We start from the raw sequence: 15500 nt of genomic DNA, 5'->3' as shown, positions 1-15500 counted from the left end.
ATTTGGCATATTGTCATAAAAATAAAGTACCTTTATTTTTAGTATAACTGTGTATTGTGTTTTCTTATGATATTGTGCAAGTGACACTTGTGGTACTGTAGTAGCTTCACACGTCTCCTAGTTCAGCCTAAGCTGCTCTGCTAAGCTACCATTATCTATCAGCCTAAGCTGCTAGACACCCTATACACTAATAAGGGATAACTGGGCCTGGTGCAAGGTGCAAGTACCCCTTGGTACTCACTACAAGCCAGTCCAGCCTCCTACATTGGTTGTGCAGTGGTGGGATAAGTGCTTTGAGACTACTTACCACTCTTGTCATTGTACTTTTCATAAGAGAAAAATATACAAAACAAGGTCAGTGTATATACACATAGCCAAAAAGTTTTGCATTTCCTCTTTTCACTCTATTCTAAGTGCTGAAAAGTACTTCTAAACTTTCTAAAAAGTTCTAAAAAGTTAAAAAAGTTTTTCTCTGTCTTTCTAAAAGCTCTGACAAACTTTTTTCTCTTTTTCTATCACTTTAACTCTCTCTAAAAATGTCTGGCACAGGCCAAAATGTTGATCTGTCCAAACTTGCATATGATCACCTTAGCTGAAAAGGAGCAAGGAGTCTCTGCATAGAGAGAGGTTTGAGTGTAGGGAAGAATCCTTCCTTGGAATTGTTGCTTAATATGCTTAAAGAACAAGATAAGGCCATAGGGGCCACATCTGTTGAAAAAGTAGCAAATGGTTCCCAATCTGATCCAGGGACTCCCCCAGGAAAAGATTCAGGAAAGAAAGTTCCTAGCCTGCCCATTACAAGACAGTCTAGCATAGTTGGTAATGATGATGGGCCACACCATACAAATAGTGTTTTCTCACATCATAGCAAAAGCATTTATTCTCACCATACTGGTAGTGATGTTTCTGTCAGCCAAGCTGTTAGGGTGCCCTCTGTATGGGACAGGTCTCCTTCTGTTCTTTCCCATCATACCTCTGTATCTAGAAATGTCCCTCCCACCAACCCTGATGACAGATTGTTAGAAAGGGAACTCAATAAGTTGAGGGTGGAACAAACCAGACTGAAGCTTAAAAAGCAACAGCTGGATTTGGATAGACAGTCTTTAGAATTAGAGAAGGAAAGACAGAAGTTGGGTTTAGAAACCCATGGTGGCAGCAGCAGTATTCCCCATAGTCATCCTGCAAAAGAGCATGATTCCAGGAATCTGCACAAGATAGTTCCCCCTTATAAGGAGGGGGATGACATTAACAAGTGGTTTGCTGCACTTGAGAGGGCCTGTGTTGTACAGGATGTCCCTCAAAGGCAGTGGGCTGCTATCCTATGGCTATCATTTAGTGGAAAAGGTAGGGATAGGCTCCTTACTGTGAAAGAAAATGATGCTAATAATTTCCAAGTTCTTAAGAATGCACTCCTGGATGGTTATGGCTTAACCACTGAACAATACAGGATAAAGTTCAGAGAGACCAAAAAGGAGTCTTCACAAGACTGGGTTGATTTCATTGACCATTCAGTGAAGGCCTTGGAGGGGTGGTTACATGGCAGTAAAGTTACTGATTATGACAGCCTGTATAACTTGATCATGAGAGAGCATATTCTTAATAATTGTGTGTCTTATTTGTTGCACCAGTACTTGGTGGACTCTGATCTGACCTCTCCCCAAGAATTGGGAAAGAAGGCAGACAAATGGGTCAGAACAAGAGTGAACAGAAAAGTTCATACAGGGGGTGACAAAGATGGCAACAAAAAGAAGGATGGTAAGTCTTCTGACAAAGGTGGGGACAAATCTAAAAATGAGTGTTCATCAGGCCCACAAAAACACTCTGGTGGGGGTGGTGGGCCCAAATCCTCTTTTAATCAGAACAAGGAAAAGAAACCATGGTGCTATTTATGTAAAGTAAAAGGCCATTGGACAACAGATCCCAGTTGTCCAAAGAAAGGCACCAAGCCTCCTACCACTACAACCCCTACTGCTACACCTAGTGTCCCTACTAATAGCAGTGGTGGTGGGAGCAAACCTACTAATAGCCAATCCAAGGGAGTAGCTGGGCTCACTATTGGTAACTTAATTGGGGTTGGCCTTGTTAGGGAGGCCACAGAGGCTGTGTTAGTCTCTGAGGGGGCTATTGATTTAGCCACCTTAGTTGCTTGTCCCCTTAATATGGATAAGTACAAGCAGCTACCCCTAATAAATGGTGTTGAGGTTCAGGCCTACAGGGACACTGGTGCCAGTGTGACTATGGTCATAGAGAAACTGGTCCACCCTGAACAACACCACTTGGTCACCAGTACCAAGTAACCGATGCTCACAACAACACACTTAGCCACCCCATGGCTGTTGTTAATCTCAACTGGGGGGGGGTTACTGGTCCAAAGAAAGTTGTGGTAGCTTCAGATTTACCTGTAGACTGTCTATTAGGGAATGATTTGGAGACATCAGCTTGGTCAGATGTGGAGTTGGAGGCCCATGCAGCAATGCTGGGCATCCCAGGGCATATTTTTGCTTTGACAAGGGCTCAGGCCAAAAAGCAAAAAGGACAGGGAAGCTTGGATCCTGGAACAATGGACCAAGTGCTCCCTAAAGCTAGGGCTAGTAGAAGCAAACCACTTCCTACTATCCCTCCCTCTACAGTGGATTCAACTTCAGAGGAAGAAGAATTCCCTCCCTGTGCAGAACCTTCACCAGAGGAGCTTCAAGCAGACACTGCTGAACTTTTGGGTGAAGGGGGGCCTGCCAGGGAGGAGCTGAGTGTGGCACAGCAAACCTGTCCCACATTACAGGGTCTAAGACAGCAAGCTGTCAAACAGGCTAATGGTGATGTCAGTGACTCTCACAGAGTTTACTGGGAGGACAACCTCTTGTACACTGAGCATAGGGATCCTAAACCTGGAGCTGCCATGAGATTAGTGATTCCTCAGGAGTACAGAAAGTTCCTCCTAACTCTAGCACACGACATTCCCCTAGCTGGGCATCTAGGACAAATGAAAACTTGGGACAGGCTTGTTCCCTTGTTTCATTGGCCTAGGATGTCTGAGGACACAAAAGATTTGTGTAAGTCCTGTGAAACCTGTCAAGCCAGTGGCAAGACAGGTGGCACTCCAAAGGCACCCCTTATTCCACTGCCTGTGGTTGGGGTTCCCTTTGAAATGGTAGGGGTTGACATAGTTGGCCCCCTTCACCCTCCTACTGCTTCAGGAAATAGATTCATCTTGGTGGTAGTGGACCATGCCACAAGATATCCTGAAGCTATTCCTTTAAGGACCACTACAGCTCCTGCAGTGGCAAAGGCCCTCCTGGGAATATTTTCCAGGGTGGGCTTCCCAAAGGAAGTAGTATCAGACAGAGGAAGCAATTTCATGTCTGCATACTTAAAGGCCATGTGGTGTAACTTACAAGTTCACTACACCCTATCATCCACAAACAAATGGACTGGTGGAGAGATTTAATAAAACTCTCAAAGGCATGATTATGGGTCTCCCTGAAAAACTCCGCAGGAGATGGGATATCCTGTTACCATGCCTCCTTTTTGCCTACAGGGAGGTACCCCAGAAAGGAGTGGGCTTCAGCCCCTTTGAACTTCTTTTTGGACACCCTGTTAGGGGTCCACTCACACTTGTAAAGGAAGGTTGGGAACAACCTTTAAAAGCTCCTAAGCAGGATATTGTGGACTATGTACTTGGCCTCAGATCAAGGATGGCTGAGTATATGAAAAAGGCCAGTAAGAACCTTCAGGCCAGCCAAGAGCTCCAGAAGCAATGGCATGATCAGAAGGCTGTTTTGGTTCAGTACCAACCAGGGCAGAAAGTGTGGGTCTTGGAGCCTGTGGCCCCAAGAGCACTCCAAGATAAATGGAGTGGACCCCACACAATTGTTGAGAAAAAGGGTGAAGTCACCTATTTAGTTGACTTAGGCACTGCAAGGAGTCCCCTTAGGGTACTCCATGTAAACCGCCTGAAACCCTACTATGACAGGGCTGATCTCACCCTGCTCATGGCAACTGATGAGGGACAGGAAGAAGACAGTGATCCTCTACCTGATCTCTTCTCTTCCACAGAACAAGATGCTCTTGTGGAAGGTGTAGTTTTGGCTGATTGTCTTACTGCTGAGCAGAAAGACCATTGCATAAATCTCCTAGATCAATTCTCTGAACTCTTCTCTACTGTGCCAGTTACCACTTCTTGGTGTGAGCACACTATAGATACTGGAGACAGTTTACCTGTCAAAAGTAAGATCTATAGGCAGCCTGACCATGTCAGGGACTGCATAAAGCAAGAGGTCCAGAAAATGTTAGAACTAGGAGTGGTTGAGCACTCTGAAAGTCCATGGGCTTCTCCTGTGGTACTTGTACCAAAACCCCATTCCAAAGATGGAAAGAAGGAAATGTGGTTTTGTGTAGACTATAGAGGTCTCAACTTGGTAACCAAAACTGATGCTCACCCTATACCCAGGGCAGATGAGCTCATAGATACACTGGCATCTGCCAAGTATCTAAGCACTTTTGATTTGACTGCAGGGTATTGGCAGATCAAATTTCAGAAGATGCTAAACCTAAGACTGCATTTTCAACCATTGGAGGCCATTACCAGTTTACTGTAATGCCTTTTGGTTTGAAGAATGCACCTGCCACTTTTCAAAGGTTGGTGAATCCAGTCCTGCAAGGGCTGGAAGCTTTCAGTGCAGCATATTTGGACGATATAGCTGTATTTAGCTCCAGCTGGGATGATCACCTGGTCCACCTATGGAAAGTTTTGGAGGCCCTGCAAAAGGCAGGCCTCACTATCAAGGCTTCAAAGTGCCAGATAGGGCAGGGTAAAGTGGTTTATCTGGGACACCTTGTTGGTGGGGAACAGATTGCACCACTTCAGGGGAAAATCCAAACAATTATTGATTGGGTTCCCCCTACCATTCAGTCTCAGGTGAGAGCCTTCCTAGGCCTCACTGGGTATTACAGGAGGTTCATTAAGAACTATGGCTCCATTGCAGCCCCTCTTAATGACCTCACATCCAAGAAAATGCCTAAAAAGGTATTATGGACAGCAAACTGTCATAAAGCTTTTGAGGAGCTGAAGCAGGCCATGTGCTCTGCACCTGTCCTGAAAATCCCTTGTTACTCTAAAAAATTCTATGTCCAAACTGATGCATCTGAATTAGGAGTAGGGGCAGTCCTATCACAACTTAATTCTGAGGGCCAGGATCAACCTGTTGCTTTTATTAGTAGGAGGTTGACCCCTAGAGAAAAGCGTTGGTCTGCCATAGAGAGGGAGGCCTTTGCTGTGGTCTGGGCTCTGAAGAAGTTGAGGCCATACCTGTTTGGCACTCACTTCATTGTTCAGACAGACCACAAACCTCTACTCTGGCTAAAACAAATGAAAGGTGAAAATCCTAAATTGTTGAGGTGGTCCATATCCCTACAGGGAATGGACTATACAGTGGAACATAGACCTGGGAGTAGCCACTCCAATGCAGATGGACTCTCCAGATATTTCCACTTAGACAATGAAGACTCATCAGGTCATGGCTAGTCTTATTGTCCTTCGTTTGGGGGGGGGTTGTGTAGGAAAGTACCATCTTGCCTGGCATGTTACCCCCATTTTTCACTGTATATATGTTGTTTTAGTTGTATGTGTCACTGGGACCCTGTTAACCAGGGCCCCAGTGCTCATAATTGTGCCTGAATGTGTTACCTGTGTAGTGACTAACTGTCTCACTGAGGCTCTGCTAATCAGAACCTCAGTGGTTATGCTCTCTCATTTCTTTCTAAATTGTCACTAACAGGCTAGTGACCAATTTTACCAATTTACATTGGCTTACTGGAACACCCTTATAATTCCCTAGTATATGGTACTGAGGTACCCAGGGTATTGGGGTTCCAGGAGATCCCTATGGGCTGCAACATTTCTTTTGCCACCCATAGGGAGCTCTGACAATTCTTACACAGGCCTGCCACTGCAGCCTGAGTGAAATAACGTCCACGTTATTTCACAGCCATTTTACACTGCACTTAAGTAACTTATAAGTCACCTATATGTCTAACCTTTACCTGGTAAAGGTTAGGTGCAAAGTTACTTAGTGTGAGGGCACCCTGGCACTAGCCAAGGTGCCCCCACATTGTTCAGAGCCAATTCCCTGAACTTTGTGAGTGCGGGGACACCATTACACGCGTGCTCTACATATAGGTCAATACCTATATGTAGCTTCACAATGGTAACTCCGAATATGGCCATGTAACATGTCTAAGATCATGGAATTGCCCCCTCTATGCCATCCTGGCATTGTTGGCACAATTCGATGATCCCAGTGGTCTGTAGCACAGACCCTGGTACTGCCAAACTGCCTTTCCTGGGGTTTCACTGCAGCTGCTGCCAACCCCTCAGACAGGTTTCTGCCCCCCTGGGGTCAAGCCAGGCTTGTCCCAGGATGGCAGAACAAAGGACTTCCTCTGAGAGAGGGTGTTACACCCTCTCCCTTTGGAAAATGGTGTGAAGGCAGGGGAGGAGTAGCCTCCCCCAGCCTCTGGAAATGCTTTCTTGGGCACAGATGTGCCCAATTCTGCATAAGCCAGTCTACACCGGTTCAGGGACCCCTTAGCCCCTGCTCTGGCGCGAAACTGGACAAAGGAAAGGGGAGTGACCACTCCCCTGACCTGCACCTCCCCTGGGAGGTATCCAGAGCTCCTCCAGTGTGCTCCAGACCTCTGCCATCTTGGAAACAGAGGTGCTGCTGGCACACTGGACTGCTCTGAGTGGCCAGTGCCACCAGGTGACGTCAGAGACTCCTTGTGATAGGCTCCTTCAGGTGTTGCTAGCCTATCCTCTCTCCTAAGTAGCCAAACCCCCTTTTTTGGCTATTTAGGGTCTCTGTCTCTGGGGAAACTTTAGATAACGAATGCAAGAGCTCATCCGAGTTCCTCTGCATCTCTCTCTTCACCTTCTGCCAAGGAATCGACTGCTGACCGCGCTGGAAGCCTGCAACACTGCAACAAAGTAGCAAAGACGACTATTGCAACTCTGTAACGCTGATCCTGCCGCCTTCTCGACTGTTTTCCTGGTGGTGCATGCTGTGGGGGTAGTCTGCCTCCTCTCTGCACTAGAAGCTCCGAAGAAATCTCCCGTGGGTCGACGGAATCTTCCCCCTGAAACTGCAGGCACCAAAAAGCTGCATTACTGGTCCCTTGGGTCTCCTCTCAGCACGACGAGCGAGGTCCCTCGAATCCAGCGACTCTGTCCAATTGACCGCCACAGTCCAGTGACTCTTCAGTCCAAGTTTGGTGGAGGTAAGTCCTTGCCTCACCTCGCTGGGCTGCATTGCTGGGAACCGCGACTTTTGCAGCTACTCCGGCCCCTGTGCACTTCCGGCGGAAATCCTTTGTGCACAACCAAGCCTGGGTCCACGGCACTCTAACCTGCATTGCACGACTTTCTAAGTTCGTCTCCGGCGACGTGGGACTCCTTTGTGTAACTTCAGGTGAGCACCATTTCACGCATCCTCGTAGTGCCTGTTTCTGGCATTTCTCCGGGTGCTACCTGCTGCTGAGAGGGCTCCTTGTCTTGCTCTACATCCCCTCTCTCTCCTGGTCCAATTTGCGACCTCCTGGTCCCTCCAGGGCCACAGCAGCGTCCAAAAACGCTAGCCGCATGATTTGCAGCTAGCAAGGCTTGTTGGCATTCCTTTGGCAAGAAAACACTTCTGCACAACTCTCCACGGCGAGCGGGATCCGTCCACCAAAGGGGAAGTCTCTAGCCCTTTTTGTTCCTGCAGAAACCTCAGCTTCTTCTGTCCAGTAGAAGCTTCTTTGCATCCACAGCTGGCATTTCCTGGGCATATGCCCATCTCCGACTTGCTTGTGACTTTTGGACTTGGTCCCCTTGTTCCACAGGTACCCTAGATTGGAAATCCACAGTTGTTGCATTGTTGGTTTGTGTCTTTCCTGCATTATTCCTCTATCACGACTTCCTTGTCTTTTGGGGAACTTTAGTGCACTTTGCACTCACTTTTCAGGGTCTTGGGGAGGGTTGTTTTTCTAACTCTCACTATTTTCTAATAGTCCCAGCGACCCTCTACAAGGTCACATAGGTTTGGGGTCCATTCGTGTTCGCATTCCACTTTTGGAGTATATGGTTTGTGTTGCCCCTATCCCTATGTTTCCCCATTGCATCCTATTGTAACTATACATTGTTTGCACTGTTTTCTAAGACTATACTGCATATTTTTGCTATTGTGTATATATATCTTGTGTATATTTCCTATCCTCTCACTGAGGGTACACTCTAAGATACTTTGGCATATTGTCATAAAAATAAAGTACCTTTATTTTTAGTATAACTGTGTATTGTGTTTTCTTATGATATTGTGCAAGTGACACTTGTGGTACTGTAGTAGCTTCACACGTCTCCTAGTTCAGCCTAAGCTGCTCTGCTAAGCTACCATTATCTATCAGCCTAAGCTGCTAGACACCCTATACACTAATAAGGGATAACTGGGCCTGGTGCAAGGTGCAAGTACCCCTTGGTACTCACTACAAGCCAGTCCAGCCTCCTACACTCACCTCTTGAAACATCCAGAGCCTCACTGCCAGCAGCTCAACTAGACCTGAATATCCAGCACTTACCTGAAGCACAGCACCACCCTCACCTCAAAACAGAATTCCTGTTATTTGCCAAAGAGAACAAGTAAAACCTAGTCCAAAGCTCGCTCAACGACATGACCCCGGGTGGATTCAGACCCCAGCGCTATGTCACCCTGGACACCAATCCCATCGAGAAACACCTCAGAGAAAAACAGGATGGCCTGGCTCCAGCTCTCCCTACTTAAGAAAATGAAACTATCCCTCAAAGAACAAAGCCTTCAGAATTGCCCATCAACCCCTTGTGCTTTCTCATCTGGAAGAGGTAAACCCCTGCTCTGCAGGCGCCCAGACTCCACACTGCCCTTCCCCCTCCGTCTTACATGCTGCAACACACCTCAAAGGGTCTGCCAAAATATGACCACAACACCTCAATGATGGTGGATCTCGACTGGCTCCTCCTGCCAGCTGCATCATTTACAAAGCCATCATCTCCCTACCCCACCTGGCTGACAAGCTCTAGGCACAAATGCAGCTAGGACACCATCAGCCTGGATTGAAAAAGAGAAAAGATTATTCAACAATCTTTTCCATCTATGCAGCCAGGACCTGGAATAACAACCCTGCATTCATTATGACTGCCACAAGCCGTCGCTAATTTTGGCAAGGTCTGAAGACTCGCCTCTCTAAAGAACACTACAATATAAAGCATTTACAGTCCACAAACCAGCTAGCCCTCCTATCAGAGGCTGACTAACTTGGACTTCGACCATGTACAGTGTTCTGATGCCTTTCAGCTATGTTTAGTCTAAGTAAACAGTGCACAGAAACTGCAGAGCACAGGAACTGCAGACATGTCCAGGGGAAAATATGTAACCTACTGACGCAGAAAAGGAGGTCCCAGATCATTACAACATCATAAAACGCCAAATTACGTTGGATATAAAGTGTCGCAAAAATACTAGCCAATGTATAGCATGACGTTCAATTAATCAGTCGTATCGCAGCAATTCGAAGGCACTTGAAGACCTGAAGCCGATTACTGGGAAGACCACGCTAGAAGCTATCAATGCAGCAAGTGTGCAGGCCACACAGCCAACAAAATACTGCACGTACCTTTACGAGGGGTCGGGCGGGGGTGGATGATTCTGCAGCAAAGACAATTCTCAACAGGTCCAGAAAGTGCAGCTTAGACGTTTGGGTTTTCTCTCAGTCTGAATGTTAGAGCGGGCTAGGAATTTCTGTGTGGTGCTTCATGTAAATTAGTGGATGGGTGGAGATGTACAAAGATATCCCTGTTGCTTTTTCATTACTCTGCCGAGCCTTTCTACATGGCATATGAAGATTTTGGTTCCTCCCGTCAAGAGATCTTAGACTGGAGGTTCAGCTTCGGAAAGAAATAATCTCAAAAGTGGTTGATATTACTACAAGTAACTTTTGCCCGATCTATAAAGGAGGTCGGCTTTGGATTCTGCAGGCATTGGCATTGATGGCTCTAATCAAGTATGTCAGCATTGAAACAGGTTGCATCAATGCGCTACAAAGAGCATTTATGCAACCTGTTATAAAGAGGTTGCAAGAGAAGCAGAAGATGAAAAGGGGGATTATTTAATCCTCCTACACCCTTTGAGGCCTACTTCACATTCTTGGAAAGGCTCATCCTGGTTGTAGCTCACCTTTGGACAAGCATCATGCCAGATTCCTTAAAAAAAAGCACATAAAAAGGGATTTTTCAATCAAATCCACAGGTGATGGTACTATTCAAGGGACATTTCTGAAAACAGAAATCTACTGTTGAAATCTACTTTTCTCACCAACGTTTGGACTGCTTGCAGTTATTAAATGTATGTAAGCAAAGATTTTACCTTCACTGGATGCACAGACGTCGAGGTTTCATGCTTAAATGGTCTCTTGATGGGAGAGCTGTTGTTTTCCTCTTCAGACTTGCAAACATTTTGTCCTAGGTACAAAACGACATAGGTCACTCACAAGTTAGAAACACCAATGACATCATTAATTACCTCATCATTGGAGATTAAGGGCCTCATTACAAGTTTGGCGGGACAACCGTCGGCCCGCCAGCCCGTGGAGAGGAGACTGCCATGCAGCCGGCGGTTCCCCCTCGCTCCACCAAGGCCACAAGGTTTCCACTAGGCTGACTGCCGAAAACCTCTGAACCTCATGGAGGCAAGGCCAATGTCGTCACACAGGGGGCGCTCCTAGCACCCTCAGAATACATACTGTCTACCGTGGCATTCTGATGGTGCTGGACAATAGGGCCCCTGCACTGCCCTCTGTGGCCCTCAGCACTGGGTTTCCACCAGCCGGTCCATGCCATGAAAAGGCTGGTGGAAACTGGACTCGCGATCAGCATGGTGGCATTGAACTCAGCGCCACCGTGGCTGAGCACGACTCTGACCACCTCCACCCTATCGGGGACCTTGCTGCCAGGGTCGTAATGCGGCAGTCGGACCTCCTGGATTACATAATCAGGCCCTAAGTTAAACAATATCACTGACATACTTTACAATGAAATTCTGGACTTTTTCTGCTCGCTCACCCAAACCCAGCAAATGATGCTTACATTTTTAGTCACAAATAAGTACAATCTATATTGAGCTTTAAAAGTACAAAACAATTATGTTTTTTCCAAGAAAAATAGACATTAACTCTTTAATGGATGCTGTTACAAAAAGTAGCTGTGATGTGTCACTGGAAGAGAACACTGCCTGCGTACCTGGACTTTAAGGTGCTTCCCTGAATCACTAACCAGAGTATCGGGCAAAACTTGTAACACAAAGCCAACTCATGTTGATGCCAAAGTACAAGAATTTCACATATCATGCAACTCATGGATATAAAAATCCTGGATTAAATCATAAAAAGGCACAATCAGGGTTTAGCATCCGTACACATTTGCATCCATTATGGTTTCGGAACCCATGACTTAGGAATGCATCGACAACTAAGGGAAAGTTGGGATGGGCTCAGTTTGGAACCAACGCTGATGCGTGAGATAACCATGCAGAAGGCAGTTACAGGACACAAAAGGATTAGCAATGTCTGAACACAATTTTGGTGAATAACTGCGGCACAACATCCAGACGGAATGGCAATTCCATCGAGTGGGAGAGACAACCGCTTGTTCCCCATCCCATCAGCTCTGGCAATGCTTGTTAAACTGCATGCAGAAGGAGTCATTCTCTAGGATAACTCAGCCAAGTTTATCTTACAGTTCTACCACGAAAACAGATATTAGGCCAAGATTGCAGGGAAGCCCGCCAACCTGCTGCAAAGTTCTCGGAAGGATGATTTTGGTGCATTAATTTTTTCACTTACGAGATGACTGTAAACCCGTACAAAGGCCTAAAGATCAATGCTAGTCCTCAAAGGAACAGGGCCTTGGATGTACGTGCGGACTCCACGGACACAATGGAGAGCCCGAATGGTTCTGTTGTCCTGTTTCCTGCTGGATGACGTGCGACCAGACTCCATCCTGGGAGCACAGCAGAAGCACTGAAGTGGAGGTACATTTTAAAATAAAGCTGATATGCACAGCAACAAAAGGTACACATTTTTATTACAAATGTGTCCGGAGGACTGCCACAAGCCGCATAGTACAACGCTGTAGGTTTTTCACACACTGCTTAATGATTGTCGGGAATGTGCAGGAAATGCCTAACATCTGGTGCAAAAGAATTGCACAGCTGTGTTGCAGCTGCTGAGACCATCTGATTGGAGAAGGTGACATGCTGATAGTTGTGAATTTCTAAGCAATGAACTGCTTCCCTCCAGCCTATCAGCCCCTCCCCCTAAGATCTTAGCTTGTCACTTGGAGGGCAATACTGAGTTGAGAGATCTCTTTCGTTGTCTGTTTTCGCCTGCCGGTCACTTTCCCCCTGCCGCTGTATCCCCTGCGGCCCCGCCCCCTTCACACACTTATTGGCCCTCCCTCCCGCCTCCCTGCTGTTCCACCCTCCCACCCCAACCTCTTAATAGCGGCTGTTGCGCGGAGCCCCGTGCGACTTCCTGACCTGGTTCTGCCCAGGATTCCACTTGGCTCCACCAGCCTGCCCCCGTGCCCCTGATCCTGCCGACTGCCACCTGGACAGCAGTTCGAGGCCCTCCACCACCCGCAGGCACCCGCCTGCACCTCATCCCTGGTGCCTAGTGGTAGGGATTTCCTGGTTGTTGCATAAGTGATCCTTTTGTGTTTTTGTATTTTGTATTGCCGTTTTTTACATCTATTTCATATAGCCATCTTTTTTCTGACCCTTTGTGATTGTTCTGCGCTGTTCGCATAGCGTGTTTCTGCCCCCGTGACCCCTGTATCTCTTTCGTTGCCTGTTTTCGCCTCCCATTTTCTACCGGATCCTTCCATTCACTTTTCCCCTGCCACTGCGTCCCCGCCCCCCTCGCACACCCATTGGCTCTCCCACCCACCTCCCAGCTGCTCCACCCTCCCACCCCACCCTCAAGGGCAGCCTCTGTGCGGCCGCACCACTGTCACGCCAGAGGCAAGCCTGTCTGCGCCTGTCCGCGCCTGGACCGCGCCCAGTGCCAGTACCCCTGGTCCCCCCAACCCTGACCCCCCACAGACAACACTATTCAACAACCACACTCCACTCCCTCAACCCAGGACTGCTCCCGGCCTGCGCCCAAGCCAACCCCAAACACACGCAGGGACCCTTCACCTGCTATGCTTGCCGGTTCTCCTGCTCCCCCACAAACACCAGAAACACCCACACGCCCCACACCAACCCCAACGCTCCCCACAACACCACCAACAGACACCACAACATCAACACCAAAAATTCCCACACAGTCCTCACCCACCCCAAACGGACCCTACTCCAACATTAACAAGCCCTGCAACCATAACACACGCCACAACAACACCACCACAACCCACAGCAACACCAACACCCCCCCACCAACACCAACACACCCCACAACGCCACTAGCACCCCCCACACCAACACCATCACACACCACAACAACAACAGCCCCCGCAATCACCTAAACTGCATACTCCTAAACACCCGCTCCGTACACAAGCATGCCGTCGAACTCTGGGACCTTATCTCATCACACTCACCAGACATTGCCTTCCTCACGGAAACTTGGATGAATCCCTCATCTGAGCCCGACATAGCCACAGCCACCTCAGATGGCTACAAAATCCATCATAGAGGCACTCTAAACAAACCAGGAGGTGGCATCGCCATTATACACAAAAACATCATTAAGGTCACCACCAACACACACAACACACTAGACAGCACAGCACACATGCACTTCCTAATTGACATAAACAACAACACCACCCTCAGAGGAACCCTCATCTACAGACCACCAGGTCCTCGCCCCCCTTCTGTGACGCCATCGCTGACACCATAAGCCCTCACGCCCTCACTTCCACAGACTACATCCTCCTTGGTGACTTTAACTTTCACTTGGCGAACCCCCACGACCACAACTCCACATCTCTTCTAGACAACCTCACGAACCTAGGACTCAAACAACTGGTCACATCACCCACCCACTCAGCAGGACACACACTAGACGCAATCTTCACCTCGAGCAACCACATAACCTGCACTCACACCACGAACTCCACTGGACTGACCACCACTGCGTTCATTTCTCCTTCTCCATACCCCCCACACACCAACACACCACACCCTACAGCATGTGGGACAAGATCCCCACAGAACACCTGAACGCTCAACTCGCTCAGAACCCCCCAACACCAACGACCCCAACATTGCTGCCCATAACCTCACACAGTGGATTACAACCTGCGCAGACTCACTCGAAGAAGAAACATCACCACCCGCAACATCAAGAACGCCCCCTGGTTCACCACTGAACTCCAAGCGTGAATGCCGCAAAACAGAGAAAGCTTGGCGACAGGAACCCTCAACCACCAACTTCTCCACCCTCAAAACCACCATACGCAAACATCACCAACTCATACGCACCACCAAAAGGGCATATTACAAGGAACGCATAGACAGTAACTCACAACAGCAAGGAACTCTACCATCATCAAAGAGCTCTCCAAACCCAAAGCCAGCAACATCGACCCCACTCACACACAACACCTCTGCGACTCCCTCTCCAACCACTTCCACCTCAAAATCTTAGACATACACAACAGCTTCACACCACAGGCACTCGCCACCTCCACCACCGACACGATCAGCAACAACTCATCCCCCCCAACCTACTACACACCTAGGCTCCTACCAACGACGAAGAAACCGAAAAAACAATGAATTCCATCCACTCAGGCTCCCCCACTCGGACTCCTGCCCCCACCACATTTTCAACAAAGCCAGCCCAACCATCGCTCCCAAGCTTCGCGCCGTAATCAACAGCTCTTTCGACGCTGCCACCTTCCCAGACTCCTGGAAGCACGCAGAAGTCACTGCACTCCTGAAAAAGCCCAAAGCAGACTCTGATGACCTCACCAACTACCGCCCAATTTCGGTTTTCCCCTTCCCCGCCAAGGTCTCTGAGAAACTAGAAGAAAGCAACGCACTCAACGCCTCCCAGTCTGGATTCCGCAAGAACCACAGCACTGAGACCGACCTCATCGCATGTACTGACGACATCCGAACCAGAGTCGACAAGGGCGAGACCGTCGCACTCATCCTCCTGGACCTCTCCGCTGCCTTCGATACTGTCTGCTACCAAATACTCCACACATGCCTCTACAACGCAGGTATTCGACACAAGGCCCTAGACTGGCTTGCCTCCTTCCTCACCGAAAGAACCCAGAAAGTCCTCCTCCCTCCCTTAAACTCCCCAGCCACCAAGATCATCTGCGGAGTCCCCCAAGGGTCCTCCCTCAGCCCCTCCCTTTTCAACATTTACATGGCCCTGCCCGCCAACATCCTCCGGCCACACGGAATCACCATCATATCCTACGC

General features: G+C 48.2%; 1 protein-coding gene across 1 annotated transcript in view; it reads right to left on the bottom strand.

The window, feature by feature from the left end:
* LOC138288056 (nucleophosmin-like) overlaps positions 1 to 15500 on the bottom strand; it is a 248665-nt gene that overhangs the window by 166995 nt on the left and 66170 nt on the right. The window contains exon 3 of the mRNA XM_069229299.1: positions 10428 to 10522. Within this exon, the coding sequence (XP_069085400.1) occupies positions 10428 to 10522 (95 nt within the window). The remainder of the gene's footprint in view (positions 1 to 10427; positions 10523 to 15500) is intronic.

Source organism: Pleurodeles waltl, chromosome 1_1 (genome assembly GCF_031143425.1).
Source record: "Pleurodeles waltl isolate 20211129_DDA chromosome 1_1, aPleWal1.hap1.20221129, whole genome shotgun sequence".
Taxonomy (NCBI): domain Eukaryota; kingdom Metazoa; phylum Chordata; class Amphibia; order Caudata; family Salamandridae; genus Pleurodeles; species Pleurodeles waltl.
This window is presented reverse-complemented; position numbering and strand designations above follow the sequence as displayed.